Genomic DNA, 19611 nt, shown 5'->3' with positions numbered 1-19611 from the left:
GAATTCGAAACCCATACCAAACTACCAGTGTTCAGCTAAGTATTAGTGTTTACCGATCGGCCGCTGGGGGGGTCAGATGATTAAGAAATCAAGCAGTATAAATTCTATATCAATATAAATAACTTCTATGAGTAACAATATAAATAAAAAATTTATTATTTAGTTTTCTGTCATTAGTTACAATTAATTATAATACTTCGCTTTCGTACGCATTTTGGCCAGCGGTAGTCACTTTGAAATTCTTCGCAATTATCTTCCATTTTATTCAACGACAAATTAAAATTTTCAAACAACTTAAAATTTAAAATTATATTATTAAACCAATTTAAACATTTCGATTTTCTTTTATAATTATAATACTTTGCTGTTTTCCACCATGAGTGTTAATTTTTTCCGGAAACGTGACAAGGTTCGAATCCCGCGAACGGGCTGGCTGCATGGGTGTTTTCGTGTTTTTCCCCCATGTGTAACGTGTATACGAGCCAGTTTCCCTTAGAAACTCCTCCATGAAGGCATCTCTCCCCTTAGGCAGATAGCTCTAGTGTGCTTTGCCGTAATTAAATACACCACACCACACCGGAAACGTGACTAAACCGTGGATCCCTGTACCCACAGATCCCTGTACACTCGTAGTTACACTCGAATTGGACCGAAATGTCGCCAATCATTGGCGACATTGGCTGCAAAAAATTAGCCACCCAAACCATTGCTAGCTCTGTGCTTCAATTTGACGCGATAGCCATTTACGTTAGTGTTAAATATACTTGTCTGTTACCTTGTTTTCCCGACGATAATTCGCAACAATATTTTTATCATACGCCATTGAACTCAACTGCTTGTTAGACATCCGCGCGAGACTGAGCAATGAGACGTATGCGTGTTACAAATAGTCGAGCAAAAAGATTGCTTAAACTGCCGCAGACTAAATTCAATGTGATAATCGCATTTCAGTAATATAAGTACCTGGAATCCAGTAATCTGCTGAAATAATTTTTAAAGTTTTCTTTGCAAGTAGATTTGTCATTAACACATCTTGCGCGAGAAGCGACTTTCTTGCGGAAGAAGATCCAATCCGCAAGAATCGCTTTTTACCAATCCGCAAGCTTTTTACCAATCCAAACTCGCTTTTTACCAATCCGCAAGAAGCGACTTAAGTCTCTTTTTGCGGATTGGTATTCGACCGCGGGTAACGAGCAACGTCGTTATCTGCTAATAATTTGGTGGATTGCTTTTATCGGTGGGCTTTTGTAATGTTTTTACAATAATGTTGGGTACACATGAGCACTAGCACATGACGCACGTACATTTCAACGTTAAAATGAAGGCAAAAATGCATTCCCATGAATGCGCTTTCCTGACGCTGTTGCGACGAATGTAGCATCGACATAAATCTGCGAACTTGAGCGGCGGGCGCACTTTACACAGCCGACAATTTCGCCAAGCGAGCTCTGCTCGTACGTCGCCCACAAGTACCTCCGCATAATTGAATTTCATCGCTAGGAGCATCGATTTAGCGCGATAATAAAATAAATAGAATATGATGATGAATCGTGAGCAGATAGTTTGACGAATTGCGAAAACTAGGTTATCAATAACAATTCTGATTGACGGCGATATTCTGATGACATCGTCCTAGGACCATTATCTGACGAAGAATTTCGGACAGTTCGGATTCAAGTCCGGATTCTGATGATTCTGATTCTCAAGAATTGTCTTGTAAGAGATTTTAGGTCGCCAGGAATTAAGTACACAGAAAACGTTCGGGATTGGGCAGCGAATGCAGTGGCAATTGTTTTTACATTCCTTGCAAAAAGTCAAATAGATGTTATCAGAATATCGATCAATTCACAATTTCTAAGAAAGCCCTCAAATGAAAGGTCATTATAAGACATGAAGAATTTTTTTTTTTTGGGGGGGGTATTCTTTTTGTGGGACAAGTGCGTAAAGACCGAAAAGAGGATTATTGGAGCACGGAAAAATCCATATATAGAAACTTCAGTTTTTCCGAAAGACAGGAGACGGATATAGGATGCAGAGCCGTGCCAAGATATTTTTCACCTCAGCCAAAAAGGTGAATGCGCGCCCCTATATACATATATATATAGCAAAATAGCTATATTTGTATTAAACCAAAAGTAACTATTAAATCAAACTATCATAATTTTACCATAATTCTTAAAGTATTTTTTAATCGTAGCTTTATAAATTGAAAAAAAAAAAAAAAAATAAAGTAGTCAATTATAACTTTCAAATAAAAATGTAAAAAAATTCTTTTGATAAATAAAGTGGCAACAGTAATGAACTATCCATCAATGGGCATATCGACGGAGTTCCTTGCAATATGATCATTGACACAGGAGCTAATGTTACTATCATTAGAAAAGATTTAGCTGAACAGTTTAAAGACAAACTTATTTGGACGCCCTCCTGTGTTACCCTTCAGACTGCGTCTGGTGATAAGATCGACATAGTTGAGAAGTTAAACCTGAACATCACGTTTGAAAGTGCCTTAGTGGAATAATGCAGAGCCGGATTTAGCATTTTTCCTTGGCGGGGCAAAAACTTAAAATTGCCGCCCTTACTTATCTTTAAGTTTCTGTAACAAATTTTAGTTTTTTAAATAAACATAGAAATAGGTAGTTTTCGAGATAAAATGTAAAATCCATTTTATAGTAAGATATTCCTTATGTGCCATTTTTGTTCTAAAAGAAATATACATAACAAATGGTTTAGTTTCTTTACTTATGGCAAAGCATAAGAGAGCTACGTGCCTAAGAGGGAAGATGTCTTCCGAGGTCTTTCTAAGAGTAACTGGCTCATATGCAAGTTACGCATGAGCGAAACGGCGGAAACACCCATGCAGCCAGCTAATTCGCTTGATTCTAACTCCCAACCGAACTACCAGTGTTCAGACTTTACATCTCAGCCGCTGGTGGCCGAACATACATACCAAAAGTTACATAATTAAAAACCCGTGGGAACTCTTTTAATGCAGTTACTTCTCCGGTGCACTGAAATAACCAAATTTTCATTTTCCCTGAAATGGGGATTTTTTTTTTCAATATTTGCAACAATACCTACTCACACTAATAAATGATGCTAATAAAAAAACGATTCAGCACTAAATACTAAAATAGTTCAGCACAGCACAAAAATGGGAATCGGACATTACTAAATAATAAAAAAAATCATTTAAACAAATATAAGCAAATTACAAATCACTAATACAATGGACTGAATAATTTTGCATTAATTTCTCGGTACTAACGGTAACTTTAACTTAGCACGTTAAATATTCATTTCACAATAACGCCTTCATGTAGCCTACACAAGAACTCTACTATAGTCCTTACAAAGCCCGATAACATAATAAATATTTACATATTCATGCAAAAGACTATTTTTGTACTGTAATAATCAAAATTACATTTTCTCTGAAATAAGCAATTTTGCAATATTTGCAACAATAACTAGCCAGACCATGGAGGTAAGAAAGAAAGGAGGGGCCAACCCCGCACTACGAGTGAAGCACTGCTCCGAGGGCTTCGGTCTCAGGATGGAGTATTTTTTTTTACATTTACAACCTTCCTTGACAGCGCACTGATAGTATTCCGACACACGATACTTCCATACAAATCGAAAATTGGGACTCTTCCGCATAAAAGAAACATTGTCTGATGGATAATAGCAATTTGTATAGTTATGCTTATACAAAATGTCATGTTTAAAGAAGATTTTAGCAAAAGTGTTACTCTTAACCAGTTCGCCGTTAGGAAAATCGTAAACATTTCGTGCTATTTTTCGCATCCAAAGGTAAACTTTTTGTGTCGAAAACTGGGTTCAGAATATTTCTTTCCCCCTTTCACCACCTGTGAAAGCCTATTTAGAATTATATTAGACAAGCCTATTTAGAATTATATTAGAATATATTAGACAGCGTACCTGTCACACTGAAGGATGGTGAATAACGACCCCCTAAGAAGCAACATAAAACACAAAGACTGGTGTAATCCTTAGAGCAGATATTTTTCCCTTTGCACCCATCCCATTTCCATTTCCTGCACCTAACCCCAAATCTATTGCAATGTAAATGTAATTTTTAATTGTCAAGAAAAAGCTTTATATAACGTAAAAATAAGGGCATTAGCTAGTATTTGAAATATCCTTGAATTTTGTTTTATTGTTTTCTTGGTGGCCTGTAACAAAAGAGAAGAATTGAATCGTTAAGAATTGAAAGGATAGCATTCAAATCCCTTTGTCCGTTAATAGAAAAGAAGAAAGCCGTTGTGGATCCCATAAGATATGTTGAGGGGGTAGCTTGTCGAAGAAAGTGTCCCCATCCTTTACTTTCCTGAAACAGCCCCGCTGTGATCCTAATGCAACACCGCTGAGAAGATAAGTAACCCATCAATCACCCCTTTTGATTTTCGACTCATTCTGTGGGGGTTGGAAAAACGTCGCTGCGTCGTATGTGTCTCGGGGGTTACGGTTCAGACCAAATTTCACCCCGACGAGAGTCTGCCGACGCTAACGGATGACGATGCCTTTTCTGTGAACGTATTTCTCTCGGGGCAAACGGTGAACTGAGAATGAAAAATACCGTATGGTACCTTTAAAATTATATACGTCCTTCGATACCCTTGATTATTCACTCGTAACAAAAATAATCTTTAGTTACAAACAATAGATTACATAAGTTAGGACAATAGATGGGCTGATTAATTACGTAACTAACTTTCATTAGCTATACATAACAACAATACAGGCTACTGCTGAAAGGAAAAGGTTAGTATTTGTACTTCTTTTCATAATTCTTATTTCAATAATAATTTTATGTTCTTACCTAACGCTCTTAAAATATTACGGAATTAAAATTTTACTCTGCGAGCCTTTTGTTCTGAAAATAAATCTATGGCATCGTCATAATTAACTTGATGTACTGTTTGATTTTCCGTTGCGAGACTTAATAAACGATCGACGATCTGAGATAGTTTTTAATAAGTTTTAATTTGCTAAAACGGCGCTCACAGCTTGCGGATGTAGTTGGAAGCATATAGTAAATCCGCAGGGCAATACAAATATTGTGAAACGCATTCTGAAAATCATAGATGTAGATCTGTTGCAAGAGATAAAAAGCTCTAGCCTTTTTTCTGTCAACGAATAACACTGGAGCTTGTTTTTTAAAAACGGCAAGTTCCTGACAGAACTCAAATGCGTTTAGAGATCTCGCTCATATTTTCGTGCAAGATCTGCTCCATTCTTTTGCAGTTCTTCAGTTGACATATTCAATATTTCACAACCATTAAAAAATGGAAATCTGAATTTAGTGTAATAGCCCTGTTTGCCTTCGTTTTAATTTCTGATATGATTCGATCAAATACAATTTTCATTGCATTAGAAAGTAGCTGAACACGATGAAATGTTCGTGATTCGTCCTCGAACAATTCATCAAATTCCATTTTGCATTTTAGAATTTGTTTATTTGTCAGAATAGGTTCAACCTCAATTTTTTTCGGCTGCTGCCTTAAATTCTTTTATCCAATATTCCGCAGGAATTTCTCTCATTTTTTGCAAAGTTTCGGTCAGACCTTCCATTAATGCGACGGAATGCGCAAGAATAATATCTTCCATTTGAATTTCAGAATTTATTCGATTAATTTCTCGAAGAATATTAGCCCAAATTGTCAGGCTGATAATAAATTGAAAATTTTTTACAACATGTAGCACATGTCCTGCTTCGTACTTTGATAGATAATTAATTTTAAAATAGTAATATAGTACTTAATGAATATTAATTAAAAGATAATTAATTTCTTTCAAGGATTTTATTACTTCTGATAAATTCGTTAGAAGGGCTTTCTCAGCCACGTATTTTGACGACCATCTCGTCTGGCTGCTTCCTTTTGAGTTGGGTTTTGAACATGTTTTCGTAATATCCCATCGAATAGTGAATCCGACAAAAAGAGCTAAATATCTTATGGATAATTCCAAAGAAGTTAACTGCTTCGGGGCAAGACGAGGCAGAAAGCACACAGACAAGATTCAATTTCGGCCAGCTTATTCATTTCTGTAATCCTGGCTTGTACTCCAGGATCTAATATAGCCGGTAAGCACAGGCCATGTTAGATCCGTAATCCTCAAATTGACCGCGACATTGTCAATAACCGAACCATCAAGTGTCAGTTTTTCCACAATCCGTTGAGAAATACATTCTCCTGTCTTTCCACCAATTTCTATGAAATCAATAAAGCTCTCCTTTATTTCACACACATCCCCACATATATCTTTGTTAAATATGATATTTGTTCCTTCTTTAGGAATTCTAACTGGTACTTAAGAGTTATGTTTGACTAGCAGAGTCATTAAATTCAAAAAATTGCCTTGACTAGGCCGAGGACTCTTTTAAGCCTTTCATTAATTGCTAATGTTCTGTGCCACAATGAAGGTGTCAAATATCTTCCGTCACGTTCAGTGTACCTAAGGTCTACGTTGTTGGATATTTTTCGGCTAATAATACAGCTTGACTAAGAAAGATCGTTGCTAATCGTTCTTTTTTTTAGTCCAAAGGGATTTGAATCCCGAAGGACTATTAGTTTCGTTTTGGCATTTTGCGTCGGACTCATAAATGTCGGTTCACTTTTCAAACTGTTGCCACAAAATGTTAGAGTCCTGCATTGTATTTGAAGAAATTAAATAATGAAAAATCTGCATAAATGTATGTATATTTCTCACATTGTGATAAAACAACGGTACATAGAGTCATCGAATTTTGAATAACGTAATCCTCCAACGAATATGAGCATGTGGAAGACCAAATTTGAAATTTGAAATTTGTTTTATGATCGATTTCCTATTTTTTAAAACTTTGACGAATTTTTGATTAACAAACTCAAGGATTTCAAAGCGAGCAATGGCAACGTTGTGCAGAAAAAACATTTTTATCTCCAGCGCGTGAGTCTCTGTATCGGAAATTCTAAAGATAGGCTCGTTTTAAAACTATTTTGCGATATTGCTGTGGCACTGGATCTTATGGTTTAAGTGCGAGGAACATGATATTTAATAAAGAAAGGTAACACACAAAATGTTAAAAAACGCCCCTTTGGACGTAATTTAAAATCTGAAACATTTCAGATTTTTTTTTTTTTTTTTTTTTTTTTTTGTGATTGGCCAACTATCTGGGTCCAACAAATCAAAAGATTTTAAGTCTTCTTTCTGTTGCCCACACTCACCTAAATGAGAAAATACTTTATAATCCTAATTTCATGTCCTCTAGATGTTAGTTTGAGGTCTATGAAGAAAGTTGTTCTCTCACTTGCTGAAATGAAGTCTCTTTGAGGATGATAAATGAAGATTCCTTACCTTGGTCATGCAAATTGCAAGAAATATCAATATCGTGTAGAATCTCGGCACCATCGGAGTTTGCGGCAGGATCTGACGGTTCGTCTTTTCCATGAAGACATTTTTCATTTTGGCTGCAATTTGTTTTCTCTGTTCGGTCTCTGGTTCTCTTGCTCTGGTTCTATATTCTGCCCCTGAGAGTTTTTTCCTAGACCCTCTCATGATTTCTTGCACCCTAAATAATATATAGTATAACTTGCCTTAATTAGAAAAGCTAAAAATTGACATAATTACATTCAACAGTATTAGGGCCGCTTTGCGGACGTGCCCGCTAACTTTAGTGGTTGCGTCTCGCTAAATATAGTGAGGAATACTAGAAGCAGGCATATTAAAAAAAAAATAAAACAAAAACAAAAAATCTGAAAAAACTTTAAAAACTAAAAAAAATTAACCCATTTTAAAACCTACGTTGCTGACCGACTGCAAAAAATCAAAATGCCTTACTTCATTTCTGTTGTATATTCTCGACGTACATTAATTTGAATTATTTCATTGGTCCAAGGTTAATTTGTATTGTGTGTTAGGAAAGAGTTACAATTTCTCCATTTATTTCGCAAAAGGCGTTGGTATAAAAACAAGGCGCCTCTATACTATCGTTCTGTTTTTCATTTGAATATTCCCGCTAGGAGAGAGGACAACAGACTCTAAGCAAAGAAGCTGAAGAGAAAGATATATATACAGTGTCTCAAAAAAGTGATGGGACACTTGTGCTTTACAAAAGGAAACTGCAATAAAATAAATTTAAAAAACGTGTAAAATTTTTTGTGGGTGTGTTTCATACTTAAATTTAGTAACAATTATTACATAACATATATTTTCTCAAAATATTAAAATATTAATTTAATAAAAATACAGTTGTTTAGAACGGAGCAGAAAATGGCTCACTTAAGTGATGAGACACTACGTACTATGCAACAAAAATCGTCTAAAGTAAGCAATAAAAATATCTTTTGGGGTATTTATTTTTACTCAAAAGCAATTGCCAATAATTTATAAAATCGTCTGCAGTATTTCTCTCCAGTTTATTTTGGAATTTTTGTGTTTTTTTAGCTCTGTGCAGCCATGAATGCTAAACGAAAAGAAACTTTGCTTGAAATTCGAAAATTAGTTATTAATTTGCATATTGAACGTGGAAAATCTATTAGAGAAACTGCTGAAACAGTTAACTTGAGTCATTCAACAGTTTTCAATATCATTAAACGATAGAAAAAGAATCATATGATTCAGGATAAAAGAAGACCTGGCCGAACATCAAAGCTATCCAATGGAATAAAGCGAATTATCGTTCGAAATATTAAAAAAAATCCAAGAATGAGTGCTCCTAAAGTTGCTGCTAATTTACAAGCGTTATATGGAGTAATTGTTAATCCTGAGACTATTAGAAGAGTAATTCTATCTGCTGGATATCACGGTATAGCAGACAGGAAAAAATTCTTGGTAAGTGAAAAGAATAGAAAACTCAGACTGGATTTCGCAAAATCCAACATAAATACGAATTCTTATTACTGGAATGAAGTTATATTTGCTGATGAGAGTAAATTTAATATATTTGGTTCTGACGGTAGAATCTTGGTGTGGAGAAAACCCAGGGAAGAATTTCGCAAACAGAACTTGGTGCCAACAGTAAAACATGGTGGAGGAGGAGTTACGGTATGGGGGTGTATGTCGTCCGCTGGAGTTGGTAATCTTGTTTTTATTGACAGTATAATGGATCAGTACAAGTATATTGACATTTTAAATCAAAATTTGAAATCTTCAGCACGAAAATTGAACCTTCATAACGATTTTAAATTCTACCAGGACAATGACCCCAAGCACAGTGCTTTGAACGTTAGACTCTGGCTGCTGTATAACTGTCCTGAAATAATAAAATCACCCCCAAAATCTCCACAATTAAATCCCATAGAGAATATTTGGCAAGAATTGGAATCAAGAATTCGCAAACACCATTTCTTCAAAACAACAATTAAAATCGGTGCTTCAAGAAGAATGGGATAAAATCACTCCAGAAATCACAAAAAAAAAAAAAAATAGTCGAATCCATCCCAAGAAGATTAAATCATGTTTTAAAAGTAAAAGGAAATCCGACAAAATATTAAAACCTTTTAAAAAGTAAAATTTTTGGATAAATGTTTGATGGAGAAGTAAGTGTCCCATCACTTAAGTGAGCCATTTTCTGCTCCGTTCTAAACAATTGTATTTTTATTAAATTAATATTTTAATATTTTGAGAAAATGTATGTTATGTAATAATTGTTACTAAATTTAAGTATGAAACACACCCACAAAAAATTTTACATGTTTTTAAATTTATTTTATTGCAGTTTTCTTTTGTAAAGCAGAAGTGTTCCATCACTTTTTTGAGACACTGTAGATTCTTTGCTCTAGGCATCACTTACAGGGACCAAAGACCAAGGCGTTTATGGAGTACCTTTGTAATAAAATTATATGTTGGGTTGGCAGAAGGACATGGTCCTTTGACTTTTTCAGTGACGCCTGGAGTCCCTCTATTGTCCTCTCTCTGATCTTATCTTTAGAGTCGTGTTCCGCTGTACTTAGCTTACTTTTAAAACTGTTTGCTCCAAAGGTTTCGAATAATTAATTATAAATATTCTTAAAAGAGGTTTTAAACCTGGCTTTAAAACTACTAATGTTGCATCAAAATGTGACAACCTTCCAAATACAATTCAGTGCGACTCTTGAATTTGCCGCCCTCAGAAGTTGCCGCCCGGGGCACAGACCCCGGCTTGCCCCCCCCCCCTAGATCCGGGACTGGAATAATGCAAAGGATGACGTGCAAAGGTGGTGCGGATCTTGCGATGCCTGTGCAGGTCGAAAAGGACCTAGAAAATGCAGCCTAGGCAAGCTGCAACGTTACAACGTAGGTGCGCCTTTTGACGTATCAGAGCGCGTGATTCAATGCACGAGCTCTTGTATTTTCAATTTTCCGGCTTAGCTTTCTTTTAACATCGAAATGCACATCGCAGTAATATCCAGGTTTCTTGCAATTCTTCCTATTGTTTTATTAATTTAAATTTGCTGAAGCTTATTTGCCGTAGTAATAATTAACAAATTTAAAAATGTAATTTTCGAATTCGTACAGCCAATTTGGCGCCCTTTCTAGTGATTCACCTGAGGCAATTGCCTCACCCTTGTCCCGGCTTTGTTAGTATGTTATCGAAGGCTTGGCACTACAGCTATTTTGTGCAGAATTAATTTTACTTCCGAATTGCCGAAAATCGCCCACCACTTAACGAGAGGTTGGTGAAACAACACCGCGCAAGATGTGTTCAGTTATTTGAAAAACTGTAAACATTTTTAACATGAAGTAAATTTTGTTGGGTAGAGTAGACGTTAAGGTACCCCTTGTATTATGGCAAAGTTGTTGTTTGCTTTATCGCCAGGTTGTTTCATTTATGGTAGCCTGAGTAGTTGAATGTTATGGAAACCCTATCGTGACGTAATCGGGTGCATGATTCTGGGAAATTTTGAATCATGGGATGTTTTGTAAGCGTTTTTGTGGTGTGTTTTAAAACCGTTTAGATGAATTTGAATGGGTTTGTAGGAAGAAAAGTTAAGATGGTCACTATGTGAAGCGTTCGATCAGAAAGAGTACCTGGTTTGAAAAAAAGTCATTTGAGTATGATTGATATTTTGATTTTTACGTGGCTGTGGGTGTACGAAGCAAACTCGAAAATCATGCTAAGTGAGTATTTGCTTATGTATTTTATTGAGATTATGTATTTTTTGTTTGCCTATATTGTAGACTTTGGTGCTCCTTTGACTTTTTAAGTGAAAATATATCAATGTGTACTTGGAAAAAGTAAAGGGAGTGCGCAATCAAGTTTGTGCAATTCTGGGATTTTTTTAAAGTGAAAATAGGTCGACGTGTACATGGATAAAGTCAAAGGAATGCGCAATGCCATTTTTGTGCAATTCGGGGTGGGGGGTTATAAGTGAAAATAAGTTGATGTGTACATGGATACCGAGTTTGTACAATTGTTTGTCTTGTTATTTTGGCTTTGTGTAGCGGCGATTTTTCGCCAAAAAATCGCCGCTTCACAAGCCAAAATAACGAGTAAAAAAATTGCACAAAATCGGTATCCATGTACCGCCAAAAATCGCCAAGTTTCGCCAAGGAGTACCCTAAACTATACTTTTACCATTTTGTTTTTTGGAAATTGTATTTACAGGAGATAACAACCCAGTGTGTATGAAATTTGCCACTCATATGTTCGGCAATGGAATTGGAAGTTTACGTGTGTTAAAAAGAGTTCCAGGAGACGAGGCTCCGGACAGAGTAATCTGGGAGATCAGCGGCGAATCTGGTAACAAGTGGTACAGAGCACAAGTATCTGTTTCTTCAGCGACTTCATATCAAGTAAGTGGAACTAAAAGGCATAAAACAGTTATTTAAGAAATTGCCTAATTTTAATTTTCCTTTAAAGAAAACTTGGCTTAATTAGATTTCAATTGAAGATTAAATTTATTTTTAGTTGGTTTTTGAAGGCGTCGTTGGAGCCAATTCTCTGGGCAATATTGCAATTGATAGCGTTTCTTTTGTGCCTGGCACCTGCACAAGTAAGTTCTACCCGAAATTCTTGTTACGTTCTCTGAATCATATCACTGTATAAACATATTTTCGGCCTAATCTTTGGAATATGGTAACAGGTAGTTTGGCGACATTTTGATAAGGCGATAGAAGTTACTAGCTAGAACTTTAGCAGTGTACATGGATAAAATCAAGAGTGCGCGCAATGCGATTTTTGTGCCATTCTGGGATGTTCTTTTAAGTGAAAATAGGTCGACGTGTACATGGATACCGTGTATGTGCAATTCTTAAAAACGCGGCAAGCAGTGGACGATTCTGCACTTTCTCCCAATTTCGCACCTAATCTTCGTCATGATTAAGCACTTTGGTAAAGGAAAAATCAGGATAAATGTTTTATGTATACTGTATTGTAATATGCTGTATAGTAAATTCTATGTATCCTGTATGTAGTATTGTACGATCGCATTTTCATTTAATTCATTTGAACGTTTGTGGAAGCATTAATTTTTAGCAAATTTCAAATTTTAGCGAATGTATTATTCTTAGGTTGTAGCACTCGTAAGAAAGCAACAGTGTAAAAAAGCGCCTAATGAGAAAATTCTTGTAATTTAATCTTCGGAAATGATCAGTATCAGTTTTCAAAAGCTGGGGCTGGCTTGCATGTGCACCCGAAAACTTCGTGTTTGTTTCTCATGTCTGATATAAGCCAGCTCATTAAAAATTGTTCCACGGGACATCTCTCCGTTTCTGTGTTGTGCCTAATGCATAAATGCAATAAAAAAAATAGAAGAAAATTAAAGTCGAGTTTTCATTCTTAGTCTTTTGATGCGCTGTTGCGATGCTACTGCTCAACTTGCACAAAACTGAATTATATACAGTGGATAAAAAAAGGATTGGCAATTGCCTATAAATGATCATATTTGCTAACAAAGTATGTTTACAAATTTTATTTTAACATAGCGATTACAGAAGGAGAAAAGACAAGCAAATATAAAAAAATCTTCATTTAAATATTTTTTTAATCAAAATCTACAAGAAAAATCGAAAATTTATGTGATAAAAAAAGTATTGGCAAAATTATGAAATTGACAAAATTATGAGCAAAAACAAAATCAATATATGTTTAGTACTTTGTATGCATACCTTTTACATCCATAACAGCTTGTGATCTATTTCTCATAGAGGAAACTACGGTCTTTGTTGTGCTGTTGGAAATTTTGTGCCACTCTTGCAAGAGTAAACGTTTCAGGTCGTTTTTACTTGAAATTTTATGTTTCCTTATTTCTAGATCCAGCAGGTGCCATAAATTTTCAATTGGATTGATGTCAGGCGATTGAGGTGGGGTTTTTAACTGGCGAGGAGCATTGTAGAGTAGCCATTCACGGGTGAGATTTGCTGTATGCTTGGAGTCATTGTCTTGTTGAAAAACGAATGATGTTCCCAAGGCAATATTTTGGGCACGGATTTTTAAGTTATGGAGCAAAATGTCAATGTATGTACGTGCTGTCATAATACCATCAATAAAATACAGGTTGCCAACTTCATTAGCTGCCATACAGCCCCAAACTAAGACGCGTCCTCCACCATGTTTTACAGTAGCAGTTAAATGTTGCTTTTCCAATTCAATATTTGGCCTCCTCCATACATATCAGCCCACCAGCGGCCGAGCGGTAAAGTCGCTGAACACTGGTAGTTCGGTTCGAGGTTCGAATCCCGCGAACGGGCTGGCTGCATGGGCGTTTCCGTGGTTTTCCCCATGTGTAACGTGTATACGAGCCAGTTTCCCTTAGAAAGTCCTCCACGAAAGGCATCCCTCCCCTTAGGCAGATAGCCCTCGTGTGCTTTGCCATAATTAAATACACCACCACACCTCCACACATATCGTCGTCCATCACTGCCGAAAATGTTAAACTTTGATTCGTCGGAAAAAATAACTGTGTTTCCAAAACTCTTCAGATAAATCAACGTGGGATTTTGCGAAATCTAACCTCTTTCTCCTATTTATTTCCGAGATGAATGGTTTCTTTCTAGCTGCCCTTCCATAATAACTTCTCTCGTGTAAAACATTCCGTACAGTCTGTACGCTGAAAGTCTTTTTCGAAGTGAAAGCAACATCTGTAGCTATCTGGGGTGCACTTATTTTCGGGTTTTTTCTTAACCTTGTTAATAATGACATGTTCTTCTCTTGTAGAAAATATTCGAGGTCGTCCACTTCTAGTCTTATTCTCAGTTGATCCTGTTTCCTTAAACTTTTTTACAACACTTCTGACAGTAAATAAACTTATATTCAACTGCACTCTATAGCACGATAAGTTAAACCTTCATTTCTGAGCCTAATAATCATGTTTTTAACACTAACGTCCAACTCCTTCGATTTCGAAGTCATTTTACTGCAGTAATCGCAAAATAATGCATAGACACTTTTGGAGTAGTTTTGCAGACTTTATACTGGTAGAGTTTCTTATCAATCGAAACACGTGACTTCAATTTAACAAAATTTGAATAGCAGTTAAAACTTTTTTGTCATGCAAATTTTCGTTTTCGAAAGAAAAAATCGTAGAAAATGCAAATTAAAATAAAATTTTTACTATTTTTATAGATCTAAGATGTCTTTTATTTAATTAAGACAGCTAAAATTGTATAACATTTTATTTATTTGTCAATATGAATAAATTAAGCAATTGCCAATACTTTTTTACCCACTGTATAGCATTTGTAAACAAAATATCGCAGTTCGAGAGAAAACGTCACAGTGCTTAAGAAAATTGTGTAACCCAAGATATATAATACACATAATATTCGAAACACTTTTTCTTATTTACGAATTGGGAATTTAATAAGTTATTTATAAGGCTAATTGTTTTTATCTCTAATATTTATATATAAACTCTCAAATATAATATATATAAAATATGAATTTTGAAATTCATGGCATTTTTCGCTTTTTAAGAAAATATCCAAGTTATGATTTTCTTTTGAAAAAATCGAAAAAGTGAAATGGAAAACAAAAATATAAAGCATTATACTTTAAATAGTATTTAAAAAAATTCGGGGATTGTTTAATCAAAATTAAAATCTGTTTTGATTAAAGAGACTTTCAATAAATGAGTACAAAATAAACGAAAAAGTTTTGACCAGTGTAAGACAAAAAATTCAAACATTAAGAAAAAGTATTTCCAGTGAAATTATACAATACTTGACGAATTAGTGCTTCATGTTAAAATGAAAACATCGCGATAGAAATATTGCAGGTGAAATGTTGTGCAGGGAGAGGAAAAAGTACTAACATTGTGGTGGTAGACAAAGGAAGGAGACACTGCAGTTCTTAAAATATCCCACTAAAAAATCATGGTGGTAAAGGAAAATAAACTGGTGACAAAACTTCGCAATTTTAGAATGCCACGGTACAAAATAAAACGCCTTACAAAAGCATAATGTCTCATTTGTTTGACGTATTTTTCTGGTTTTATAATAATGTGAGAAAAAGGCTTTCATATTTTTTTCACACATGCAGATAATTACATATTACAGCAGGAAACGCATCTTGAACTCTTTTCAAATTTTAAAAATTATGTCTGCACTTTATTGCAACTTTAAACTTTTATCTAAACTTTATTGCTGTCAGAAGTTTTATAGTCTTTTCTCCCCTAAAGGTGAAATTTTATTCGATAATATTTGAAAATTGTGATGTTTTGCCGCTAACTTAATCTTTTATCAATATACTTTTAAACAAAAATGTTTTGAAATTTGTTTTCTCATTTTCTTCTACTGCAGTATTTTTTCCAACATTTTGCCTTGTGTTGTCTTTTGCGCGACCTATTTCGTGTGTATAAACTGTTAACATATTTTAAAACTAAACAAACTCGGCAAAATTCAACACTAAAATTGTTCTTTTCATACTATTTACATTCATGAAAATATTATTCCACATTGGTACAACTCTGATATACGCCCTAATTTCACCAAATGTGGCGATATGTCTTCCGCGCTGGTTTTTGGCGCGATTGCGTGTTGTATTGCAACCCTGTTAACGTTGAAAAAGCTTTCGCTGGAGCTCGTTGATTCGCGTCTGTGTCTCAGAAGATAAAATGGTGGCAGTTGTTGAAGTTCGGCAAAAGGAAATATCATTATGGCCATCCTGTTCAGAGACGGTGGGTATTTGGAGGGTGGAAAGAGGGTCTGGGAAATTATTTTTAGTGGCTGTGCATGCTAGAAATAGGGATTTGTGAACCATAGTATGAATTTTCTAGATAGTGATTACGTCGCGGCATTAATTCATGGTAAGTGCATTTTACTTTATTCTTGTTCTTATTTTGTAAAATGTTATGTTCATTGACATTTTAGCATGAATTTCTGTCGTTATTGTTGTTTTTTAATTGTTTGGAATTTATTTTAGTTTATTTTGTTGATTAGTGCAATTCATAGATGTTTTTAAAAAATGAAACAGAACGCTGTGTACAATGGTATTCTTTAAAATTTATTATGTTAATTTATTAAAGCGAGGTGTTCGTAGATTCGTTCGTTGCCTAGATTTTGCCATTCGTAGATGTTTTTTAAGTTAAAACATATTGCTCTGTACATGGATTCTTGTCAAATAATTAATTAAATAATAAATAATTAAATAATAAATTCTTGTCAAAAATATTTGGCGACTTGAGGGCGCATATCAGAGTAGTTCCATGTTTTTGTTTAGAAACTTTACGTTTTTGCTATCTAATTTTTTTGTTTTTGTTTCGGATTTTTAGCTTAAATTGTATGTTCAAAACGTGGTTTTGCACGTGCGAAAACCACGTTTTTGAAGACATTTTAGGCTTAAAGTTCGAAATGTAGACAAAAAATTTATATAGTAATATGGCAGCGTGGATTGGCGAGAAATTTGGCGACTTGAGGGCGCACATCAGAGTGGTTCCTTAATTTTTTACAGTTTCTACGAACATACACATATTGCAAATGTAGAAATAAGATTAGAAATCTGCTAGGAAATGCACTTTGAAAGTAAATTCCCGAAGCATTTTGCAGATAACGTAACTTTCGTAAACTTTCTTTCAGTTTTGCTGTCTACAAATTTGAAAATTCAGAAATTTACTCCTAAATTCACTTTTAACTTTTTAGAGAATATAATCTTCATTAAAAAATAATGTTTTTCAGTTTATTGAAAAATAAGTTAGCATTGTTTATTATTTATTCACTCTTCATTGGATTGTTATAGTTTCTTTCACGCCAACGCCGTTCAACAGAAGTTACGTTTACTGCGTACGTAAGTCGATGCTTGTTCATCGGATAAAAACCAAGACGATATTTCTGCTTTTGGTTTAAAACTTTATCCACGATGTTTCTCCATAATTTAAAAAAGAAATTAATTGTACGTGAAAAATAATGGCATGTCTAAAAAAAAAGAAAGATAAGACAACTGCCCACGCAAAAACATATTTAACATGGTGTTTATAAATAACACACAGACCGTGCATGTGTAGGAGAGAAGAAATGCGACTGAAAATCTGTTAAAATACAGAAATGGCTAGGATAACGGCCATAATATCTGTAGCCAAAAAAAGTCTATTTCCACTATGTCTCTGATTTTTGTCATAGCAAAGATGGCAAAGCGGATTATGAGTTTATATATTTTAGACTTTTCTAATCTTCACCAGAAAGTTTTGTTTTCTATTCTTGAATTTTTTATTTTTGCCTTTTCAGTAATATTGATTGCCAATGAATTTTTAGAAAGGTATTTACTTGCAGACGAAGAATTTTATGGCAAGTATTATAAAAAGAATATAATTAAAAGCAAATGATAAAAGGATGAAAGATAAAAAAAAATATATCTTTTTAGATATCTTAAAGCTTTAAAACTGAGTAAAAAAAGTTTTCAAATTTTGTGACTTTTACAGAACAGGAAGCAGTTTAAAAAGATTTCTCAAATTTTTAACGATCGCGGTAAAATCCTAGTATACGGTGCAGCCTTGGCGCGATTTTGAAAATTATCGCCAACACCAAAAATGATCCAAAGAACGTCTATGTATATAGACTATACACTATATATACTATGTGTGTATATACATAGTATATACACTATATACATAGTATTATACTATGTATAATTATATATATTCTTTTGAATGACCCGTTTACTACTCATCGTATATGTCCCGTTTTTACTGCTCATCATAAAGTCGCCAAATCCCGTGTGCACCGGCTACTAGGATTAAACCACGATCGCACTCGAAATTGATTGAATGCTTTATTCAAACTTTACTTCGAATTAAGGTTAGGCCTTTTGCTTTTATGGTAAGCTTGATTACGTTACAGAAAGAAATAAAGGCACATTTCCTAAGTGGCACTCCATGAAACACGACTCGCAGAGGGCACTTTTCAACTTCACTCCTACCCTCAAAAACTGGAAATTTGACACTTTTACAGAGGGCTATAATACTTGTGCGTTTTGAACTTGCGTTTGAACTTTAATATTTGTGCGTTTGAATAAGTCGTTGTGCGATAAGTCGATCTTCTCCTGAGTATACCCTTTACTATTCTTCCATGTAGTTGGAAAAGCCGTTACCTTTCAATAGAACGATATCGCCAACTTACAGACTTGGCTGATCGTTTGTCCGTTTTGATCTAGACTTCAAGGTATACAAGTATTCATGGAGTCATCGCTTCCAAAATCCTTGCTTTACATTTTGCTGCAGATTCCATCTGGAACGAAGGCCTCAAATGGCTGGAACAGCCATATTCTAGAATATTTGTAATAGTTTCTCCTCAAAGAAACGTGAATGAGTTACTATATCTAAATTTGATGCCTCTGATGTAGCGGAAATTAGAAGCCTAGAATTTAGCCTTTATTTCATCGAGTAAAGTATCAAGTTCTTTAAGTACTTTCTCACCTATAACTTCTCCGATAGATGAAATCTGAGACTTAATTCATCTTTCCCATATACCACCAATGCTTGTTTAGCAGGAGGAATCGTACGTCACTGAACAGAAAAAATGGCTAATTCCCTTAAAGCTATTTTCACTTCACAGAATTTTCTCTGCGCTGCAATAAAATGAATAGCATTATTACAGAAAATGTGTTGGGGTACATCTCGAAGCGTAGAAAATTCTAACGCATCAATAAAAAAAATTGGTTTAGTCTGAAACAACTTCTAGCTCTTGTTGGCCTGCCAATAAATAACGTAACCCTTGTTAAATTTTACGGGCTTAGCAGCCCTTGTGCCCCGTCCATTGTTAAGTTTCAAAGTTATTGGGCCACAGTTGAGAAAGTCTTTCTAATTGTACTCTAGATTCTGACAAGTTAACGCGTTGTTTGATCAGACGTATTCGCTTTACATCTAATACAAATAACTCTTTGCTTAGCTTTCGAGTGCTTTGCCATAATTAAACCAAACCAAGCATTGCAATGAGGTCTCGGAAAAATCTCCAGTATTTCGAACATTCGATCGGTAAAAAAGTGTTCCATCTGTGAGGAGCGGATAGTCACCAAATCACATGATAATCGTTCCATGCAAAGATTTCAAATTTACAGCTGCTGAAAATATTCCGCATAGAATTAAGACGTTTTGATAGTAAATGAGCTGCACTCGGTATCAGTGTAGGAGCAGAAAGGATTAGCAGCTTTAGTCTTTCAAACGAAAGTATTTACTTTACAGTCGTCTTCAAGCTCTT

General features: G+C 34.9%; 1 protein-coding gene across 5 annotated transcripts in view; it reads left to right on the top strand.

The window, feature by feature from the left end:
* LOC118204559 (MAM and LDL-receptor class A domain-containing protein 1-like) overlaps positions 1–19611 on the top strand; it is a 149080-nt gene that overhangs the window by 65693 nt on the left and 63776 nt on the right. For 4 of the 5 annotated variants that reach the window (XM_085812242.1, XM_085812240.1, XM_085812241.1 and 1 more), the window contains 2 exons: positions 11591–11778; positions 11894–11978. The exons of the other annotated variant lie outside the window; for it this stretch is intronic. In XM_085812242.1, the coding sequence (XP_085668368.1) occupies positions 11591–11778; positions 11894–11978 (273 nt within the window). The remainder of the gene's footprint in view (positions 1–11590; positions 11779–11893; positions 11979–19611) is intronic. 5 annotated transcript variants of the gene reach the window in all.

Source organism: Stegodyphus dumicola, chromosome 2 (assembly GCF_044657685.1).
Source record: "Stegodyphus dumicola isolate Sdum_Otavi_A_Nest chromosome 2, ASM4465768v1".
NCBI lineage: Eukaryota > Metazoa > Arthropoda > Arachnida > Araneae > Eresidae > Stegodyphus > Stegodyphus dumicola.
This window is presented reverse-complemented; position numbering and strand designations above follow the sequence as displayed.